This window comes from Geotrypetes seraphini, chromosome 2 (genome assembly GCF_902459505.1).
Source record: "Geotrypetes seraphini chromosome 2, aGeoSer1.1, whole genome shotgun sequence".
NCBI lineage: Eukaryota > Metazoa > Chordata > Amphibia > Gymnophiona > Dermophiidae > Geotrypetes > Geotrypetes seraphini.
The window spans coordinates 508,626,853-508,643,717 of record NC_047085.1 but is presented as its reverse complement, the minus strand read 5'-3'; the positions used below and the strand labels follow the sequence as shown (position 1 = coordinate 508,643,717).

The 16,865-nt window shown below is 43.7% G+C and overlaps 1 protein-coding gene across 1 annotated transcript; it reads right to left on the bottom strand.

The window, feature by feature from the left end:
- Positions 1-718: 718 nt before the first annotated feature.
- Positions 719-16,072, bottom strand: LOC117354623 (gastrula zinc finger protein xLCGF3.1-like). The gene is made up of 2 exons (XM_033932430.1): positions 15,928-16,072; positions 719-2,939 (listed from the first exon to the last, which is right to left on the bottom strand). Exon 2 carries the CDS (start codon positions 2,422-2,424, stop codon positions 1,459-1,461), a length of 966 nt encoding a protein of 321 aa, XP_033788321.1. The 5' UTR covers positions 2,425-2,939; positions 15,928-16,072; the 3' UTR covers positions 719-1,458.
- Positions 16,073-16,865: the final 793 nt, after the last annotated feature.

Genomic DNA, 16,865 nt, shown 5'->3' with positions numbered 1-16,865 from the left:
TGTCCCCGTATTATTTAATTCAAATTTAAATAAACTCATAGCTAAATAAATTAATCTAACTAAGTGCTATGATTTAATGAGTATATTTAGAATCAGTGTTCATTTTTGATTTTTTGTAAATGGTCTAATATTTGTTTATTTTGCTAATAGATTACCATTTGCTTCTCTGTTGTTTTGTAAGATTTTCAATTTGTCATAAATTATAAAGACTAGGAGGAAATATTTTTTCACTCAGAGAATAGTTAACCTCCGGAGCGTTTTGCCTGAGGTTGTGGTAAAAGCGGATAGCATAGCTGATTTAAAAAAAAAAGTTTGGACAATTCATTTCTCAGTTGGTTCATGTAATTGATCTTAATGGAGTACACAGAAAGAAGCTTCTTCGTATTAGATAGAACACCTGGATGTGTGATTTCAACTTTGTTGTAGCGGTCTTATGAGGACCATATGCTTGCTAGTTTTGGAATATATTCATAAAAATTTATTCGAGAGAAAAAAAAAGATTTGGACAAATTCCTGGAGGAAAAGTCCATAGTCTGTTATTAAGACATGAGGGAAACCTCTGCTTGCCCTGGTTCAGTAGCATGGAATGTTGCTACTCTTTAGGTTTTGGCCAAGTACTAGGGACCTGGATTGGCCACTGTGAGAACAGGCTACTGGGCTTGATGGACCATTGGTTTGACCCAATAAAGCTATTAATATGTTCTTATGTTTACTTATTGATACTAGCATTTTATAGATGCTGTTCCATCTACTTGAAAAAGCCTGTTTAAGGCCTAGAAAATGACATCAGTGCCCATCCCCCACCCCTGTGGTTAAAGGCAGGTACCCGTCCCCATGTCACTCTCTACTTCTTAGCTTTGAACACAATAGTACAAATTTCAGATTGCAAATCAGAGAAAGAAAGTTTAAGGGAGGAGACCTTAAGGCTTCAATATCAACTATAGCTGGCTGGGTTTCAATTCCTTTTCTGGAAGATTTAACCATCATTTAAATTTAGTCACAGGCACTTACACCATCTTTTCGCTGGCGCAGTTCCCAAGTGTAAATGCTATTTTATAAACCATGTCTAACTTTAAGCTTATAGAATAACTCATTTTTCAGCGCTGATTTTCAAGGTGCTATATATAGAATTTAGCTCTCAGCGAGTCTATATGGTTTGTCTCCCATGTAGATCATGTAGTGACTTTTTAGCTCTAAAAAAAAGTGAAGATTTACATTCAGTACATGTAAATGGTTTTTCTCCTGTATGGATCCTCTGGTGACTTTTTAGCTCTGAAAGTCGAATGCAGCTTTTATTACACTCAGTATATGTAAATGGTTTGTTTCCAGTGTGAATCACTTGATGGCATTTTAGATATGAAAGCTGAGTGAAGCTTTTATTAAACTCGGTAAAGGTTTTTCTCCTGTACAGATCCTTTGGTGAATTTTTAGCTCTGAAAGCCGAGTGAAGCTTTTATTTCATTCAGTACATGTAAATGGTTTGTTTCCCGTGTGAATCATTTGGTGACTTTTTAGATGTGGAAGACTAATGAAGCTTTTATTACACTCGTTACATGTATATGGTTTTTCACCTGTATGGATCCTCTGGTGAATTTTTAGCTCTGAAGGCCGAATGAAGCTTTTAGTACATTCAGTACATGTATATGGTTTATTTCCCATGTGAATCATTTGATGATATTTTAGAGTTGAAAGTTGAGTGAAGCTTTTATTACACTCAGTACATGTAAATGGTTTGTCTCCCGTGTGAATCATTTGATGACTTTTTAGATATGAAAGCTGAGTAAAACTTTTATTACACTCAATACATGTAAATGGTTTTTCTCCTGTATGGATTCTCTGGTGAATTTTTAGCTCTAAAGGCCAAATGAAGCTTTCATTACACTCGTTACATGTAAATGGTTTTTCTCCTGTATGGATCCTCTGGTGACTTTTTAGATTTGAAAGTTGACTGAACCTTTTATTACACTCAGTACATGTAAATGGCTTTTCTCCCGTGTGAATCATTTGATGACGTTTTAGATATGAAAGCAGAGTAAAACTTTTATTACACTCAGTACATGTAAATGGTTTGTTTCCTGTGTGAATCATTTGATGACATTTTAGAGTTAAAAGATGAGTGAAGCTTTTATTACACTCAGTACATGTATATGGTTTCTCTCCAGTATGGATCCACTGGTGACTTTTTAGATGTGAAAGCCGAGTGAAGCTTTTATTACATTCAGTACATGTATATGGTTTGTCTCCAGTATGGATCCTCTGGTGACTTTTTAGATCTGAAAGCTGAGTGAAGCTTTTATTACATTCAGTACATGTAAATGGTTTGTTTCCCATGTGAATCATTTGATGACGTTTTAGATGTGAAAGCCACCTGAAGCTTTTATTACATTCAGTACATGTAAACGGTTTGTTTCCTGTGTGAATCATTTGATGACTTTTTAGATATGAAAGCCGAGTGCAGCTTTTATTACACTCAGGACATGTAAATGGTTTGACTGCTGTGTGGGTTTGTTGGTGAATTTTTAGAGTTGAAAGTTGAGTGAAGCTTTTATTACACTCAGTGAAAGTATCTAGTTTCTCATTTTTATGTTTGCTTTTGTGCCTTTGGAGTTCTGAAATCAAGGGAAAGCTCCTCTTATATTTAATACATGTAAATTCTTTGTGGTGTGTTTTTCCTTTTCTCTTACCATGGTGGACTTCAGAAGTCACTTTATCACTACTATTAATTTGGAAGGGTCTCCCTGTTAGGTCTCCATCCCTTGAGTCTCCTGTAGGGTCTTCATGCTCCTTTGATTCCTGCTTACAAGTCTTTGTGTTAATCCTCTCAATTCCCAAGGAAATATTCTCACAGACGTTTCCCGATTGTCTTTGGACTTGTTCTATTTCTACAGGATCTTCTCCTTGCTTCTTTTCTCTCTTCTTTTCTTGTGTGATCTGATGATCTGTTGGATATAAACAGAAGGTATTAATCATGTGCCAGAAGACAGTGGTGGTTTTTAAGAGGAGGACTAGTTATCTTACACTGGGATTTTCTATGTGTGGATTCAAATGGAACTTTCTTAATTGAAAACTATTTGCTGAAGTGTTCTTCTAAAAACACTGCAGGTTTCTGAAATGACAAAATGTTTACTGGAAATGGCATGGGTAGAAACTAATCAATCCGCCCAAAATCCTTTTTCTGCCTAATTTTGGTTTATTCCAAAATTCTATGGCCGAAACTGAACTTGCATTTTCAATGGAGGCCAACATTTATGCTTTGTCCTGCTCCATCCGTTTTTCTCCCCTCTGAATAGAAGCAGCTGCCACTCCCTTGTTTCTGCAGATGCCCCCCTTGGGGCTATTTTACAATCCCTGGTGGTCTAGGGTTGTAGTCAAGGCAGGAGTGATTCCCCAGTCACTCCTACCCATGCTGGCTATGATCTCAAATGGCTGCCCAACCTCTGGCACCAATCTCATGAAACAGCATACGAGATCATGACAGCCATTTTGAGAGTTGAGCTGAGAAGGCCAAAAATTGCTGGGGCTCAATCCTACTCCTTCACAAAAATCACTAGATCCCACGTATTGTAATGTGGTCCTGTGGGGAGGGGAAGAGAGGGTTCCTCTTTGCATTTTTTGGTGTTTATGTAATGGGATTGCAAGTAATGCATTTATGGTCTGATATGGTAGTATACAGTATATGATTAATAGAGTTACATGAGAACATAAGAATGGCCTTAATGGGTCAGACCCATGGTCCATCAAGCCCAGTAGCCTGTTCTCATGGTGGCCAATCCAAGTCACAAGTACCAGGCCAAAACCCAAGGAATAGCAATAATCCGTGCTACCGATACAGGGCAAGCAGTGGCTTCCCCCATGTCTTTCTCAATAACAGACTATGGACTTTTCCTCCAGGAACTTGTCCAAACTTTTCTTAAAACCAGCTACACTATCCACCCTTACCACATCCTCTGGCAACGCGTTCCAGAGCTTAATTATTCTCTGAGTGAAAAAAAATTTCCTCCAATTGGTTTTAATAAGTATTTCCCTGTAACTTCATAGAGTGTCCCCTATTCTTTGTAATTTTTGACGAAGTGAAAAATCAATCCACTTTTACCCGTCCTACTCCACTCAGGATTTTGTAGACTTCAATCATATCACCCCTCAGCTGTCTCTTTTCCAAGCTGAAAAGCCCTAACCATTTTAGCCTTTCCTCATAAGAGAGGAGTTCCTTCCCCTTACCATCTTGGTCGCTTTTCTCTGAATCTTTTCTAGCACCACTATATCTTTCTTGACATAAGGAGACCAGAAGTGAACGCAATACTCCAGATGAGGTCGGACCATGGAGCAATATAGGGGCAGTATAACATTCTTAATCTTGTTAACCATCCCTTTTTTAAATCATTCCTAGCATCCTATTTGCTTTTTTGGCCGCCGCCGCACATTGGGCAGAATATTTCATTGTATTGTCTACAATGACACCCAGATGCTTTACTTGGGCGCTAATCCCCAAGGTGGACCCTAGCATCCAGTAACTGTGATTCAGGTTATTCTTCCCAATGTGCATCACTTTGCATTTCTCCACATTAAATTTCATCTGCCATTTGGACGCCCAGTCTTCCAATTTCCTAAGGTCCGCCTGCAATTTTTCACAATCTGCCTGTGTTTTAGCAACTTTGAACAGTTTAGTGTCATCTGCAAACTTAATCACCTCACTTGTTTCAATTTTCAGATCATTTATAAATAAGTTAAATAGCCCCGGTGCCAGTACAGACCCTGTGGCATTCCACTGTTTACTCTCCTCCATTGAGAAAAATGACCATTAACCCTTCCCTCTGTTTTTTATCCGATTACCAATTCCTAATCCACAACTGAACTTTGCCACCTATCCCATGACACTTTAATTTTCACAGGAGCCTCTCGTGAGGAACTTTATCAAAAGCTTTCTGAAAATCTAGATATAATATATCAACATGTTATATCAATATCTTACCTTTATCTACATGTTGATTCACACCTTCAAAGAAGTCAAGCAAATTTGTGTGGCAAGATCTCCCTCGGCTGAACCCATGCTGACTCCGTCTCATTAAATCATGCTTGTCTACGTGTTTTATTTTTTATAATCGTTTCTAACATTTCCTGGATCTCCCCTGGAGCCCTTTTTAAAAATCAGCGTAACATTGGCAACCCTCCAATCTTCAGGTAGTAAAGACGATTTTAGCAACAGATTATAAAGATCACTAATGGTAGGTCTGAAATTTCATTTTTGAGTTCTTTTAATACCCTGGGATGTATACCATCCGGTCCTGACGATTTATCACTTTTTAACTTGTCGATTTGGCTCAGTACATCTTCCAAATACACTGAGATTTCTTTCAGTTCCTCCACATCATCATCCTTGAAAACCATTTCCGGTTCAGGTAAGAACTCTTACTCCTTCTTCCATAAAGACCGAAGCAAAGAATTCATTCAGTCTTTCCGCTATGGCTCCCTGAGCGCCCCTTTCGCTCCTTGATCATCCAATGGTCCCACAGATTCCCTCACAGGTTTTCTGCTTCTGATGTACCTAAAAAAATTGCTATGAGTTTTGCCTCTTTTGCAAGTTTCTCTTCATATTCTTTCTTAGCTGTCTTTATCAATGCTTTGCATCTAACTTGCCAGTGCTTGTGTTTCTTCATTCGGATCTTTTTTCCAGGAATTTAAGTCAGGAATTTGCCTGTCTGTCTCCCCACCTGTTTTTACAACTGCCTACCCATTTGCACACAGGTGGAGACTGACAGTTACAGAACCAAAATAAACCTAGTTTATCAAATACATGATATGGACATGCAGTAGAAGAACTAGACTGGGCTGAAGACCCAACCGGAACCTTCCACAGGAAACGTGGAGGATGATCAGAGAGCTGTTGCTCTTCCCCAGAGATACTGGACAAACCATATAACAGTATATTAAGAACATAAGAAGTTGCCTCTGCTGGATCAGACCAGAGGTCCATCGCGCCCAGCAGTCCGCACCTGTGGCGGCCCATCAGGCCCATGACCTGTACGGTGATCTTTGCCTGAACCCTTAAATCCCCCTTGGTCTCTATCTATACTCTCTCTATATCCCATCTCTACCTCTATCTGTATCCCTCAATCCCCCTATCTTTCAGGAATTTATCCAATTTTTCTTTAAAACCCCGTAGTGTACTCTGTCCTATCACAACCTCCAGCAGCGCGTTCCAGGTGTCCACCACCCTCTGAGTGAAAAAGAATTTCCTAGCATTGGTTCTAAAGCTGTCCCCTTTCAGCTTCTCCGAGTGCCCCCTTGTACTTGTGGTCCCCAATAGTCTGAAGAATCTGTCCCTGTCTACCTTCTCGATGCCTTTCATGATCTTGAAAGTCACTATCATGTCTCCTCTGAGTCTCCGCTTTTCCAGGGAGAAGAGCCCCAGCCTTTCTAACCTGTCTTCGTATGGAAGGTTTTCCATACCTTTTATCATTTTCGTCGCTCTTCTCTCAAGCATTGCCATGTCCTTCTTGAGGTACGGCGACCAATACTGGACACAGTACTCCAGGTGCGGGCGCACCATCGCCCGATACAGCGGCATGATGACTTCCTTCGTCCTGGTTGTGATACCCTTCTTAATAATACCCAACATTCTATTTGCTTTCTTTGAGGCTGCTGCACATTGTGCCGTTGATTTCATTGTTGTATCCATTAGCACACCCAAGTCCTTTTCAAGGTTGCTTTCCCCTAGCACCGATGCCTGCATTTTGTAGCTGAACATCGGGTTCTTTTTCCCTATATGCATGACCTTGCATTTCTCTATATTAAATCTCATTTGCCATTTATTTGCCCACTCTTCCAGTTTGTTTAGGTCCCTTTGTAGATCTTCGCATTCCTCAGCAGTTCTAACCCTGCTGCAGAGTTTGGTGTCATCCGCAAATTTTATAACTTCACACTTCGTCCCCGTTTCCAGGTCGTTTATAAATACATTAAACAGCAGTGGTCCGAGCACCAACCCCTGCGGAACACCGCTCGTGACCCTCCGCCAGCCTGAGTATTGGCCCTTCACCCCAACCCTTTGTTTTCTGCCTGCCAACCAGTGTTTAATCCATCTGTATATGTCTCCTTCCACCCCATGGTTACGCAGCTTTCTAAGTAGTCGCTCATGGGGTACCTTGTCAAAGGCTTTTTGGAAGTAGAGGTAAATTATGTCTATGGGTTCCCCTTTGTCCATCTGGCTGCTTATTCCTTCAAAGAAGTGCAGTAAGTTTGTTTGGCACGACCTTCCCTTGCAGAAGCCATGTTGGCTCGCTTTCAGGTGTCCGTTTGTTTCTATGTGCTCACAGATGCTGTCCTTTATCAGTGCTTCCATCATCTTGCCCGGAACTGAAGTCAAGCTAACCGGCCTGTAGTTCCCGGGGTCACCCCTTGATCCCTTTTTAAAAATAGGTGTGACATTAGCTATTTTCCAGTCCTCTGGGATCTCCCCAGTTTTCAAGGATAGGTCACAAATTTGTCGGAGTGTTTCCGCTATTTCGTTTCTTAGCTCTTTTAGAACCCTTGGGTGGATTCTGTCCGGGCCCGACGATTTGTCGCTTTTCAGTCTATCTATCTGCTGGAGGATATCCTCATGGCTTATCTCTATATGCACCAGTTTTTCTTCTCAATCTCCACTTATGATCTCTTCGGGTTCTGGTACATAGGATGTGTCCTCGCTTGTGAAAACTGACGTGAAGAATCTGTTCAACCTGTCAGCTACCTCTTTTTCCTCCTTTACCACTCCCTTTCTGCCTCCATCATCCAACGGTCCTACTTCCTCCCTCGCCGGTTGCCTCCCTTTAACGTATCTGAAGAACGTTTTGAAGTTTTTTGCTTCCCCAGCCAGCCTCTCCTTGTATTCTCTTTTTGCTTTCCTAACCACTCGGTGACAGTTTTTCTGGTGTGATTTATGTTCCTTCCGGTTTTCCTCGGTTGGGTCCTTTTTCCATTTTCGGAAAGATTTCTTCTTGTCACCTATCGCCTTCTTCACTTCATTTGTTATCCATACCGGGTCTTTTGTTCGATTTTTTTTGCATCCTTTCCTAAACCTGGGGATGTACAGGTTTTGTGCTTCTCGCACCGTGTCCTTGAATAGGGACCAGCTTTCTCTACGGTCTCCATCCGTATTGAGCTGTTTTTGAGTTTCTTTCTCACCATTTTTCTCATAGCATCGTAGTTCCCTTTCTTGAAGTTGAGCGTCGTTGCTGTGGTTCTCTTCACTTTGGATGTTCTTACCTCTAATTTGTACCGGATCATGTCGTAGTCGCTGTTTCCTAGTGGTCCTCCTACCACCACTTCCTTTGCAGGTCCCCCCAGCCCGTTGAGGATTAGGTCGAGAGTGTCATCTCCTCGCGTTGATTCCTTGACCCAACAGGTGCTTAACTGTCAGGATGCTTGCGGTAGGAAACTTAGATAGAAGACGGCAGAGACAGCTGGGACTAGTTAGCTTAGCTTAGCTTATTTTCCCAACTATGCTTTAGCAAGAATTATATGTTTTAGCTATTGAAAAAGTACTTAATCACTGCTAAACTCCATTCTGCAGAGAGAGTTTTACCTGCCTGACCAAAGGCGTTTTGCCCAGGCAGGTCCTCTCTCCTAATACCCGTCTTTGGCCCTGATTCACTAAAGTCAGCAATTGTCACTTAACCTATTTTCACAGGTTTAGCGACGATCGCTGCTAACCAACCCGATTCACAAAACGGCCCACCATGCATTTCCCCTTTGATCCGGCCACGCAAATTAGTAAAACCCCATCCAAAATAGCCAAGCTATTGATTCACTTACATAGCTTGGCTATTTTCCATCGGGTTTTACGATCCTAAAAACCTGACTTCTTTAGACCTGTGGGTAACTGTGCTACCGACAAGTCTTGTTTTGGTTTTTTTTTTTTTTTTTGCAATGGCACAGATATTTTGCGTGCTTGTATTAAACACACAAAATATCTGCCCAATAAAAAAGAAATGACAAAAAAGCCTCCCGACAGCACCCCCTACCCCCGATAAAGTGCCCCCTCCCTCCCCGAACAGAAAAAAAATGGCAGGAGGGAGACCCACTCCCTCCTAACACCCGACGCTCCCTCCATCGCGTGAATATGACAGGAGGGATGCCCACTCCCTCCTGCCATCGCCCCCCCTCCTTCCACATAGAGCCCACAGCTATTTGTTAAATTTCTGACTGAGTACAGATGGGGGGTTGGGGGATGCGACTGTCTTCTTTCAGTTTCCTGAACTAGAAGTAGGGGTCACCGTGAAGGAACAACACGGGCGACGCTAGTTTTGTTAGTTAGTTGGTAAAGGGGAAATAGCATCACTTGTAGAATACACAGTTTGTAGCCTTTAATGTGGGTTATGTTGGAAGGGTTTGAAGCATAGTAACATAGTAGATGAAGGCGGATAAAGACCCCAATGGTTCATCCAATCTGCCCAACCTGATTCAATTTACATTTTTTTTTAATTTTTTCATTTTAGCTATTTCTGGGCAAGAATCCAAAGCTCTACCCAGTACTGTGCTTGGGTTCCAACTGCCGAAATCTCTGTTAAAACTTACTCCAGCCCATCTACACCCTCCCAGCCATTGAAGCCCTCCCCAGCCCATCCTCCACCAAACGGCCATACACAGACACAGACCATGCAAGTCTGCCCAGTACTGGCCTTAGTTCAATATTTAATCTTATTTTCTGATTCTAGATCATTTGTGTTCATCTCACGCTTCTTTGAAATCAGTCACATTTTTACTCTCCACCACCTCTCTCGGGAGTGCATTCCAGGCATCCACCACCCTCTCCGTAAAGTAGAATTTCCTAACATTGCCTTTGAATCTACCACCCCTCAACCTCAAATTATGTCCTCTGGTTTTACCATTTTCCTTTCTCTGGAAAAGATTTTGTTCTACGTTAATACCCTTCAAGTATTTGAACGTCTGAATCATATCTCCCCTGTCTCTCCTTTCCTCTAGGGTATACATATTCAGGGCTTCCAGTCTCTCCTCATATGTCTTCTGGCGCAAGCCTCCAATCATTTTCGTCGCCCTCCTCTGGACCGCTTCAAGTCTTCTTACGTCCTTCGCCAGATACGGTCTCCAAAACTGAACACAATACTCCAAGTGGGGCCTTACCAATGACCTGTACAGGACATCAACACCTTCTTCCTTTTACTGACTACGCCTCTCTTTATACAGCTCAGCATCCTTCTGGCAGCAGCCACTGCCTTGTCACAGTTTTTTTGCCTTTAGATCTTCGGACACTATCACCCCAAGGTCCCTCTCCCTGTCCGTGCATATCAGCTTCTCACCTCCCAGCATATACAGTTCCTTCCTATTATTAATCCCCAATTGCATTATTCTGCATTTGTTTGCATTGAATTTTAGTTGCCAGGCATTAGACCTTTCCTCTAGCTTTTGCAGATCCTTTTTCATATTTTCCACTCCCTCTTTGGTGTCTACTCTGTTACAAATCTTGGTATCATCTGCAAAAAGGCACACTTTTCCTTCTAACCCTTCAGCAATGTCACTCAAACATACTGAACAGGATCGGCCCCAGCATCGAACCCTGAGGGACTCCACCACTCACCTTTCCTTCCTCCAAGCAACTTCCATTAACCATGTAATGTAATATGTGATTTATGGATTGAATAAATAAAACTCAAAAGATATTTTCACATAAAACAGATCTTTGCCCCATATATAAAGACCTGAGTATCTTTCGCATGCTCCGATAAAGATAGGTTTGGAAATTAAGGTGTTTTTTTTTTTTTAATATATAATATTTCTTTATTGAGCAAACCAGTACACACATAACATAACAGAGTAAAGGGACATCCAGCAATCCAGAAAAAAACGCCCTACCGGGCATACAGAGAAAAGGTCATAAACACAACCAAGATCAGATGTCTCAGGAACAAGAGGTGCTCAATACAATTTTCCATGTAAAACCCTCTGAAAACCCCCCCCAGGACATATCGTAGCACCCCAATACTATAACATACAGTAGAATACACTGTAGAAAACCGGATCCAAACCATCCCCTCAACCCCCCCACCCACCCCTACTCCCGACCTGTGAAATATATATACGAAATACACAAAATAGACAAAAAATTGACAAAATAGACAAAAAATAGACAAAATGGTGAGGAAAACTAGGTCAAAAAGGGAAGAAAAAGAGGAAAAAAATAAAGAGAAAGAGAAATGAACCCCATAAGAGAATCCAAGTAAGAATGAGTCTGAAGAGGGAGGGTACAGAAGAGGACAGAAGACCCCAGTAGATGCTAACAGTCCAATAGTAGACTCCTCTCGCGATGGGGAAGTGACAGCCAATACTCCTCCCATACATTCTGAAATCGAGACCACCGTCGTTCATCCCGAGTGCCCGCAGCCCGTCTTTCTAAGAGAGCTAAGTCATAAAGAGACCCCTGCCATCGAGAGAAAGAGGGAGCATGCGGCTCTCGCCAAAAATTCAAAATGGCTTTCTTAGCCAGCAAAAGGGCCTTAGAAATCAACTGCCGCTGCCCAACAGTGCAACCATGAAGCTCCGCCTCCTGGTAAAAAAGAGCTACACAGGGGTTACAGCTCAGAAGCCCATGAACCAAGGAGGACAAGTAGGTCCAAACACGCTGCCAAAAGGCTCGCACAGAGGGGCACTCCCAAAACATATGCCCCAGGGAAGCAGGATTTACGGGATATTTGGGGCACCCCGCATGAGCTGCAATACCGGCCCGGTGTGCTCTGTGAGAGGAGATAAAAGCTCTGTGAAGGAATTTATATTCTTGTTCCCTATGTAACATGTTACATGATATGGTGCGCAAATGGACAAAGCAGCGAGAAATCAATGCAGACGGAACTATGCAGCCCAAGTCAGCACTCCATGCCCCTGCCAACCAATCAGCTCGTTCGGTCTGTAGGGGGTGTCCAAGAGCATCAACATAATAGCGAAGACGTGGAGCCGTGTCCTCCCCCAACGCCAAACACCTCCTAAGATCCCGTGCCACAGATCCGCTCAACTGATCCCCAGAGAAGCTGCGAACATAATGTCGGAGCTGGAAGTAGCCGAAAACGTCCACCCTATCCAGCGACCCCAATTCGGCAGAGGAAAGGAGATCACCCCCATCGGAGAGAGCATCCCCTATTCCACGAACTCCATGTGCATGCCAAATCCGAAACACCTTGCTGTCACTGCCCGGTTTAAAATGCAAATTACCCACCAGCGGGAGAAGAGGAGTTATGTTAGAGTTGATGCCCAGATGCTTACAAAGTAATTTCCAAATGTGTCTCATATAAGACCAAACGACATGTCCCCTGTAGACGGAGTCCAACTGGGCAGCTGGAGCATGTAACAAAAACAAACCAGAGATAGGGTGTAAAAAATCCCTGTCCACGGAAAACATTAAAAAAGAGGAGCTCTCCATACACTAGTCCCGAATCAATCTAGTCCCACATGCAGATTATAGGCACGAATGTCTAGCAGTCCAAATCCCCCTTGCGACTCAGGCAACATCAAAATACGAAGAGATAGCCGAGGCCGGTGCCCACACCACAAGAAAGTCCTCAATGCACTATACAACCGAGCTAAGTCCCCGGTCCGCATCCACAGCGGAAGAGTTTGAAACAGATAAAGCCACCGAGGGACAATCATCATATTGTACAAAAATATACGCCCCACAAGGGATACTGGCAAATCACCCCACAAGCGGAGGAGCTCAACCGTGCTCCGGAGCAGGGGCTTCACATTGATCTCATAGAGTCACGTGAGGGATGACAATATCAGAACCCCCAGATATTTTACCTGCTGTGGTGCTTCCCGAAGCAGGAAATCAGCCCACGCATGCGAGATACTAATATGAAGAGGAAGCGCCTCCGATTTAGACACATTGAGTTTTAGGCCCGAGATTTCCCCAAACCGGTGAAACATCTCCAATAATCTAGGGAGGCCTGAAACCGGGTCAGTCAACATTACCATAATATCATCGGCAAAAGCCATGCAACGCAAAGAGGAATTCCCCAGCTCTACTCCAGCTATCTGAGGATGGCATCGAAGGGAAATCAACAAAGGCTCCAAAAACAATATATAAAGCAGAGGGGACAAGGGGCAGCCCTGGCGAGTGCCCCGCTGGAGCACAAAGTCTGGAGAAGCTACCCCATTAATCAATACGGCCGCCACTGGGTGAGAATAAAGGGCCCCAAGAGCTCTCGTAAAGAACCCCTCCAACCCATAATATCGCAACAAGGGGAATAAAAAAGCCCACTCTACTCTATCAAAGGCTTTTTCGGAGTCAAAACTAATAGCCAGCGCTGGTTGCTGCCGAGAAACACAATGGGCCAAAACAAGGATGAGCTTCCTAACATTATGACCTGCTAATCGCCCCTGCACAAAACCTACCTGATCTGCACTCACCAAAGAGGGAACAAACTGGGCCAAACGGTTAGCCAGAACCCGAGCTAAAATTTTTAGGTCAACATTAATAAGCGAGATAGGTCTATAGGATCCCACAAGCAAGGGGTCTTTTCCCGGTTTAGGCAATACAGTAATCAGCGCTTGATTCGCTCCAAGAGGAAACTGCCCTACCTCCGCCGCGCTTTCAAAGTAGCCCCATAACAGATCAGCCACATACCCCTGAAGAAGACGATAGAATTCCCCCCCAAAGCCGTCCAGGGCCTGGAGATTTACAAAGAGGTAGATGCTTGAGAACACCCAGCACCTCCTCTCGGGTTATAGGGGAAGCCAAGACCTCTGAGTCCGGCGCCGATAGTTTTGGTAAGGGCAAAGATTCCAAAAATGCCCGAATCTGAGATTCCCGACCTACTACTTACGCAGTATATAGAGAGCTATAAAATAGCTGTTCCATCTGAGACTGATCCGTGACCAACCTTCCCCCATCATCTTTAAGCGAGGTAATCAAATTGGCACCTCACCGCGCCTTAGTCATCTGGGCCAACATTCTACCTGGCCTATTACCAAAACGGTGTAGTCGGTACTTATAATAGAAAAGGGATTTGTGGGCTCTCTCATGAAGAAGTGCATGGAGTGCTGACTGGGCCGTCTGGAAAGCATGTTTATGAGACAGGGTAAGATTCTGAAGGACCAAAAGTCTACTATCCCGCACCTTGCGTTCAAGAACCAAGATTTTTTCCGCTAGCATTTTCTTACATCGCGCGCAGTAAGCTATCACAGCCCCTCGGAGCACTGCCTTGGCAGCCTCCCAAAACAAAGTTCCATTATCCACATGGTCCCCATTAAATTCCACATAGTCCCGCCACTGCTGCTCCAAGTAAGATTTAAAGTCCGGGTCCAAATAAAGCGCTATCGGGAATCGCCAGTGCTTCCCTCCCCCCAGGGCGCTAGCCGAGAAGTGATGTCCATCCACACCATGGTATGGTCCGAGAGAGCCAGTACTCCAATCTCAGCCGCATGAACCGCATAAAAGGAGGAGCGCGAGAGGAAAATATAATCTATTCTAGAGGAGGAATTATGCACTTTAGACGTATGAGTGAAATCCCGCTCCCCTGGGTGTAGGGTCCGCCAGACATCCACTAGATCCAAAGCCTCCAACCAAGCGGACCTACCGGAGGTGTGAGTTGATCCCTTAGAGGAATCCAGAAGTGGATCTAGTATAGAGTTAAAATCCCCCAAAAAGATTTTCTGAGACTCATGGATTTGTGGTACAGACAGCAGTACCCCCAATAGTGTCCTATAAAAGGACCGCTGTGCACTGTTGGGTGCGTATATGGACATCAAAATTACAGGCCGCTGATTAAGAGAACCCTGGACAATAACATAGTGTCCCTCTGGATCTGAGAGGACCCTAGATGCAGTAAAAGACACCGATTTGCGGATCAACAGTGCCACCCCTAGTTTTGGAGGAAGAGGCCGAGTAACACTGCCCCACCCAGGATTGACACAATTTACCATGTTCCCGTTCAGTGAGCTTAGTCTCCTGCAGTCCAGCTACATCAGCCTGACGTCTGGCTAGGCTCTGCAAGATCTTAGTTCTCTTGATAGGAGAATTGATACCAGATACATTCCATGACACACACCTCAAACCCTTCTTAGCAGGCATAAGAAAGAAAAAAGAACCAGATATACCAAAAGAGAAAAAGAGCATGAAACAGCTGCCTAGAGTCCCAGCCCATCCCCCAGCAGCCCAGTCTCCACATCACTTCCTCACATGAATCAACAACATACACACAGGTCAGGAGCCTCCCCCCTCCCCCCCTCCTGAACTCCCCACTCCCTCCTCCCCCCCAACCGAGCAAAAACCACCACACCAAGAAGGACTCCATGTGGCCAGAAGCCCTCCCTCACAGCCCCTGAAAAACAGAGCCCAAGCTTCCAAGAAGGAAAGAAATTAAAGACAATGTTTGAAATAGAACAGTATATATCAAAAAACAGTTCCCCACCCCCACTGACTCCGTGTCAGTGTAGAGGATACATAGCCAATGCAAGAAGGGGAGCAGAAATAAAGAAATAAAAATGTCAATAAGAAGGCAAACCGCTGCAGCAGCAGCAAGACAAAAATGTCACATCAAACCTGCAGAAAATGTAATTTATGAAAATGAATAAAGAATTTATATATGTAAAAAATGCTATAACAAATATTATGTTATATCCTGAGATGTAACGAAGTTCTGATGCCTGAGAGGAATGGTACAGTCTTAATATAAAGTTTGCAATAGTTGTTTATATATTTGTTCAGGCAAATAATAGTGAATTGATTCGGGGATGTGACAAAGGGGAATGGAATAACACATGAATTTGATATTTTACTTAAAATGAGGTAATATATATAATAAAAAAGAAACCAAAGTACTATTAGATAGATTTCTCAAATTGCACACCTTGATTGAAAAATTATAACCTTATGCAATGTATCTTGTAACCCAACGAATATTTCAAGTTTATTAAAAGTGTTACACTGCAAAAAAACAAACAAACCTGCAGAAACTGGAACAAGTAAACATAGTCCAGGTCCCAAACCGGATTCCCCAAGTAGAAGTCTCCCTACTCTCCAGGGTCTCCGAGTCAAATGTGCATACCCTCCGCAGAGGGAAAAAAGGCTGATCAAGCTCCCGGCATCAGGTCAGGGAACCACGTGGTCAGCTGGGTTCTGGCCGCCGCACATGTTTCAAACACCACCGGTGAGCCATTGTGGATAACCCGGAGCTTAGCAGGGAATTGCAATGTGACTCGAATCTTCTTCTCCGTGAGGGCAGTGCAGATTGGCGAAAAGCCTCGTCGAAGAGCAGCCACCTGTGCTGAGTAATCTTGGAAAAGCAGGATACGCTGGTTTTGAAACTGAAGATCTTTTCGCTGGCGGAAATTTTTAAGGAGCAGATCTTTTATGGCAAAATTCAATATACGAACTATCACCACTCGTGGTTTTGTCATCCCCTCCTGCTTCCTGCCTAGTCTATGGGCTCTCTCAATGCGAAGCGGGCCAAAAGCAGGGGAAACCAGTAATTCCTCAGCCAGCCATTTTTCCAGGGTAGGCAGGAGATCCGCATCCGAAATGGTTTCTGGAATACCCACCAGACGCAAATTATTGCGCCTTGAGCGGTTCTCCAAATCGTCCAGTTTGTCGGTGGCACTCACCACCGTGCTTTTAAGCTGGCGTAGCTCCTCCTGCACCTGGGTAATCGCGTCCTCCGCGGTGCCCACACGGTGTTCCACCTCAGTCACTCGTGTGTTAAAATCAGCCACAGAAGCAGAAAGCGTCTCCAACGATTCCTGAACTTTATCAAGCCGGGAACCCAGAGCTAGAACCACGGCATCCATGAGCCGTGATACCATATCCTCATCCACGAGGTCTGGTGCTTCTGCCTGGCCCGCCATCTTGCCATCAGGCCCTGGGCCCGATTTCAGCTGTTCCCGCT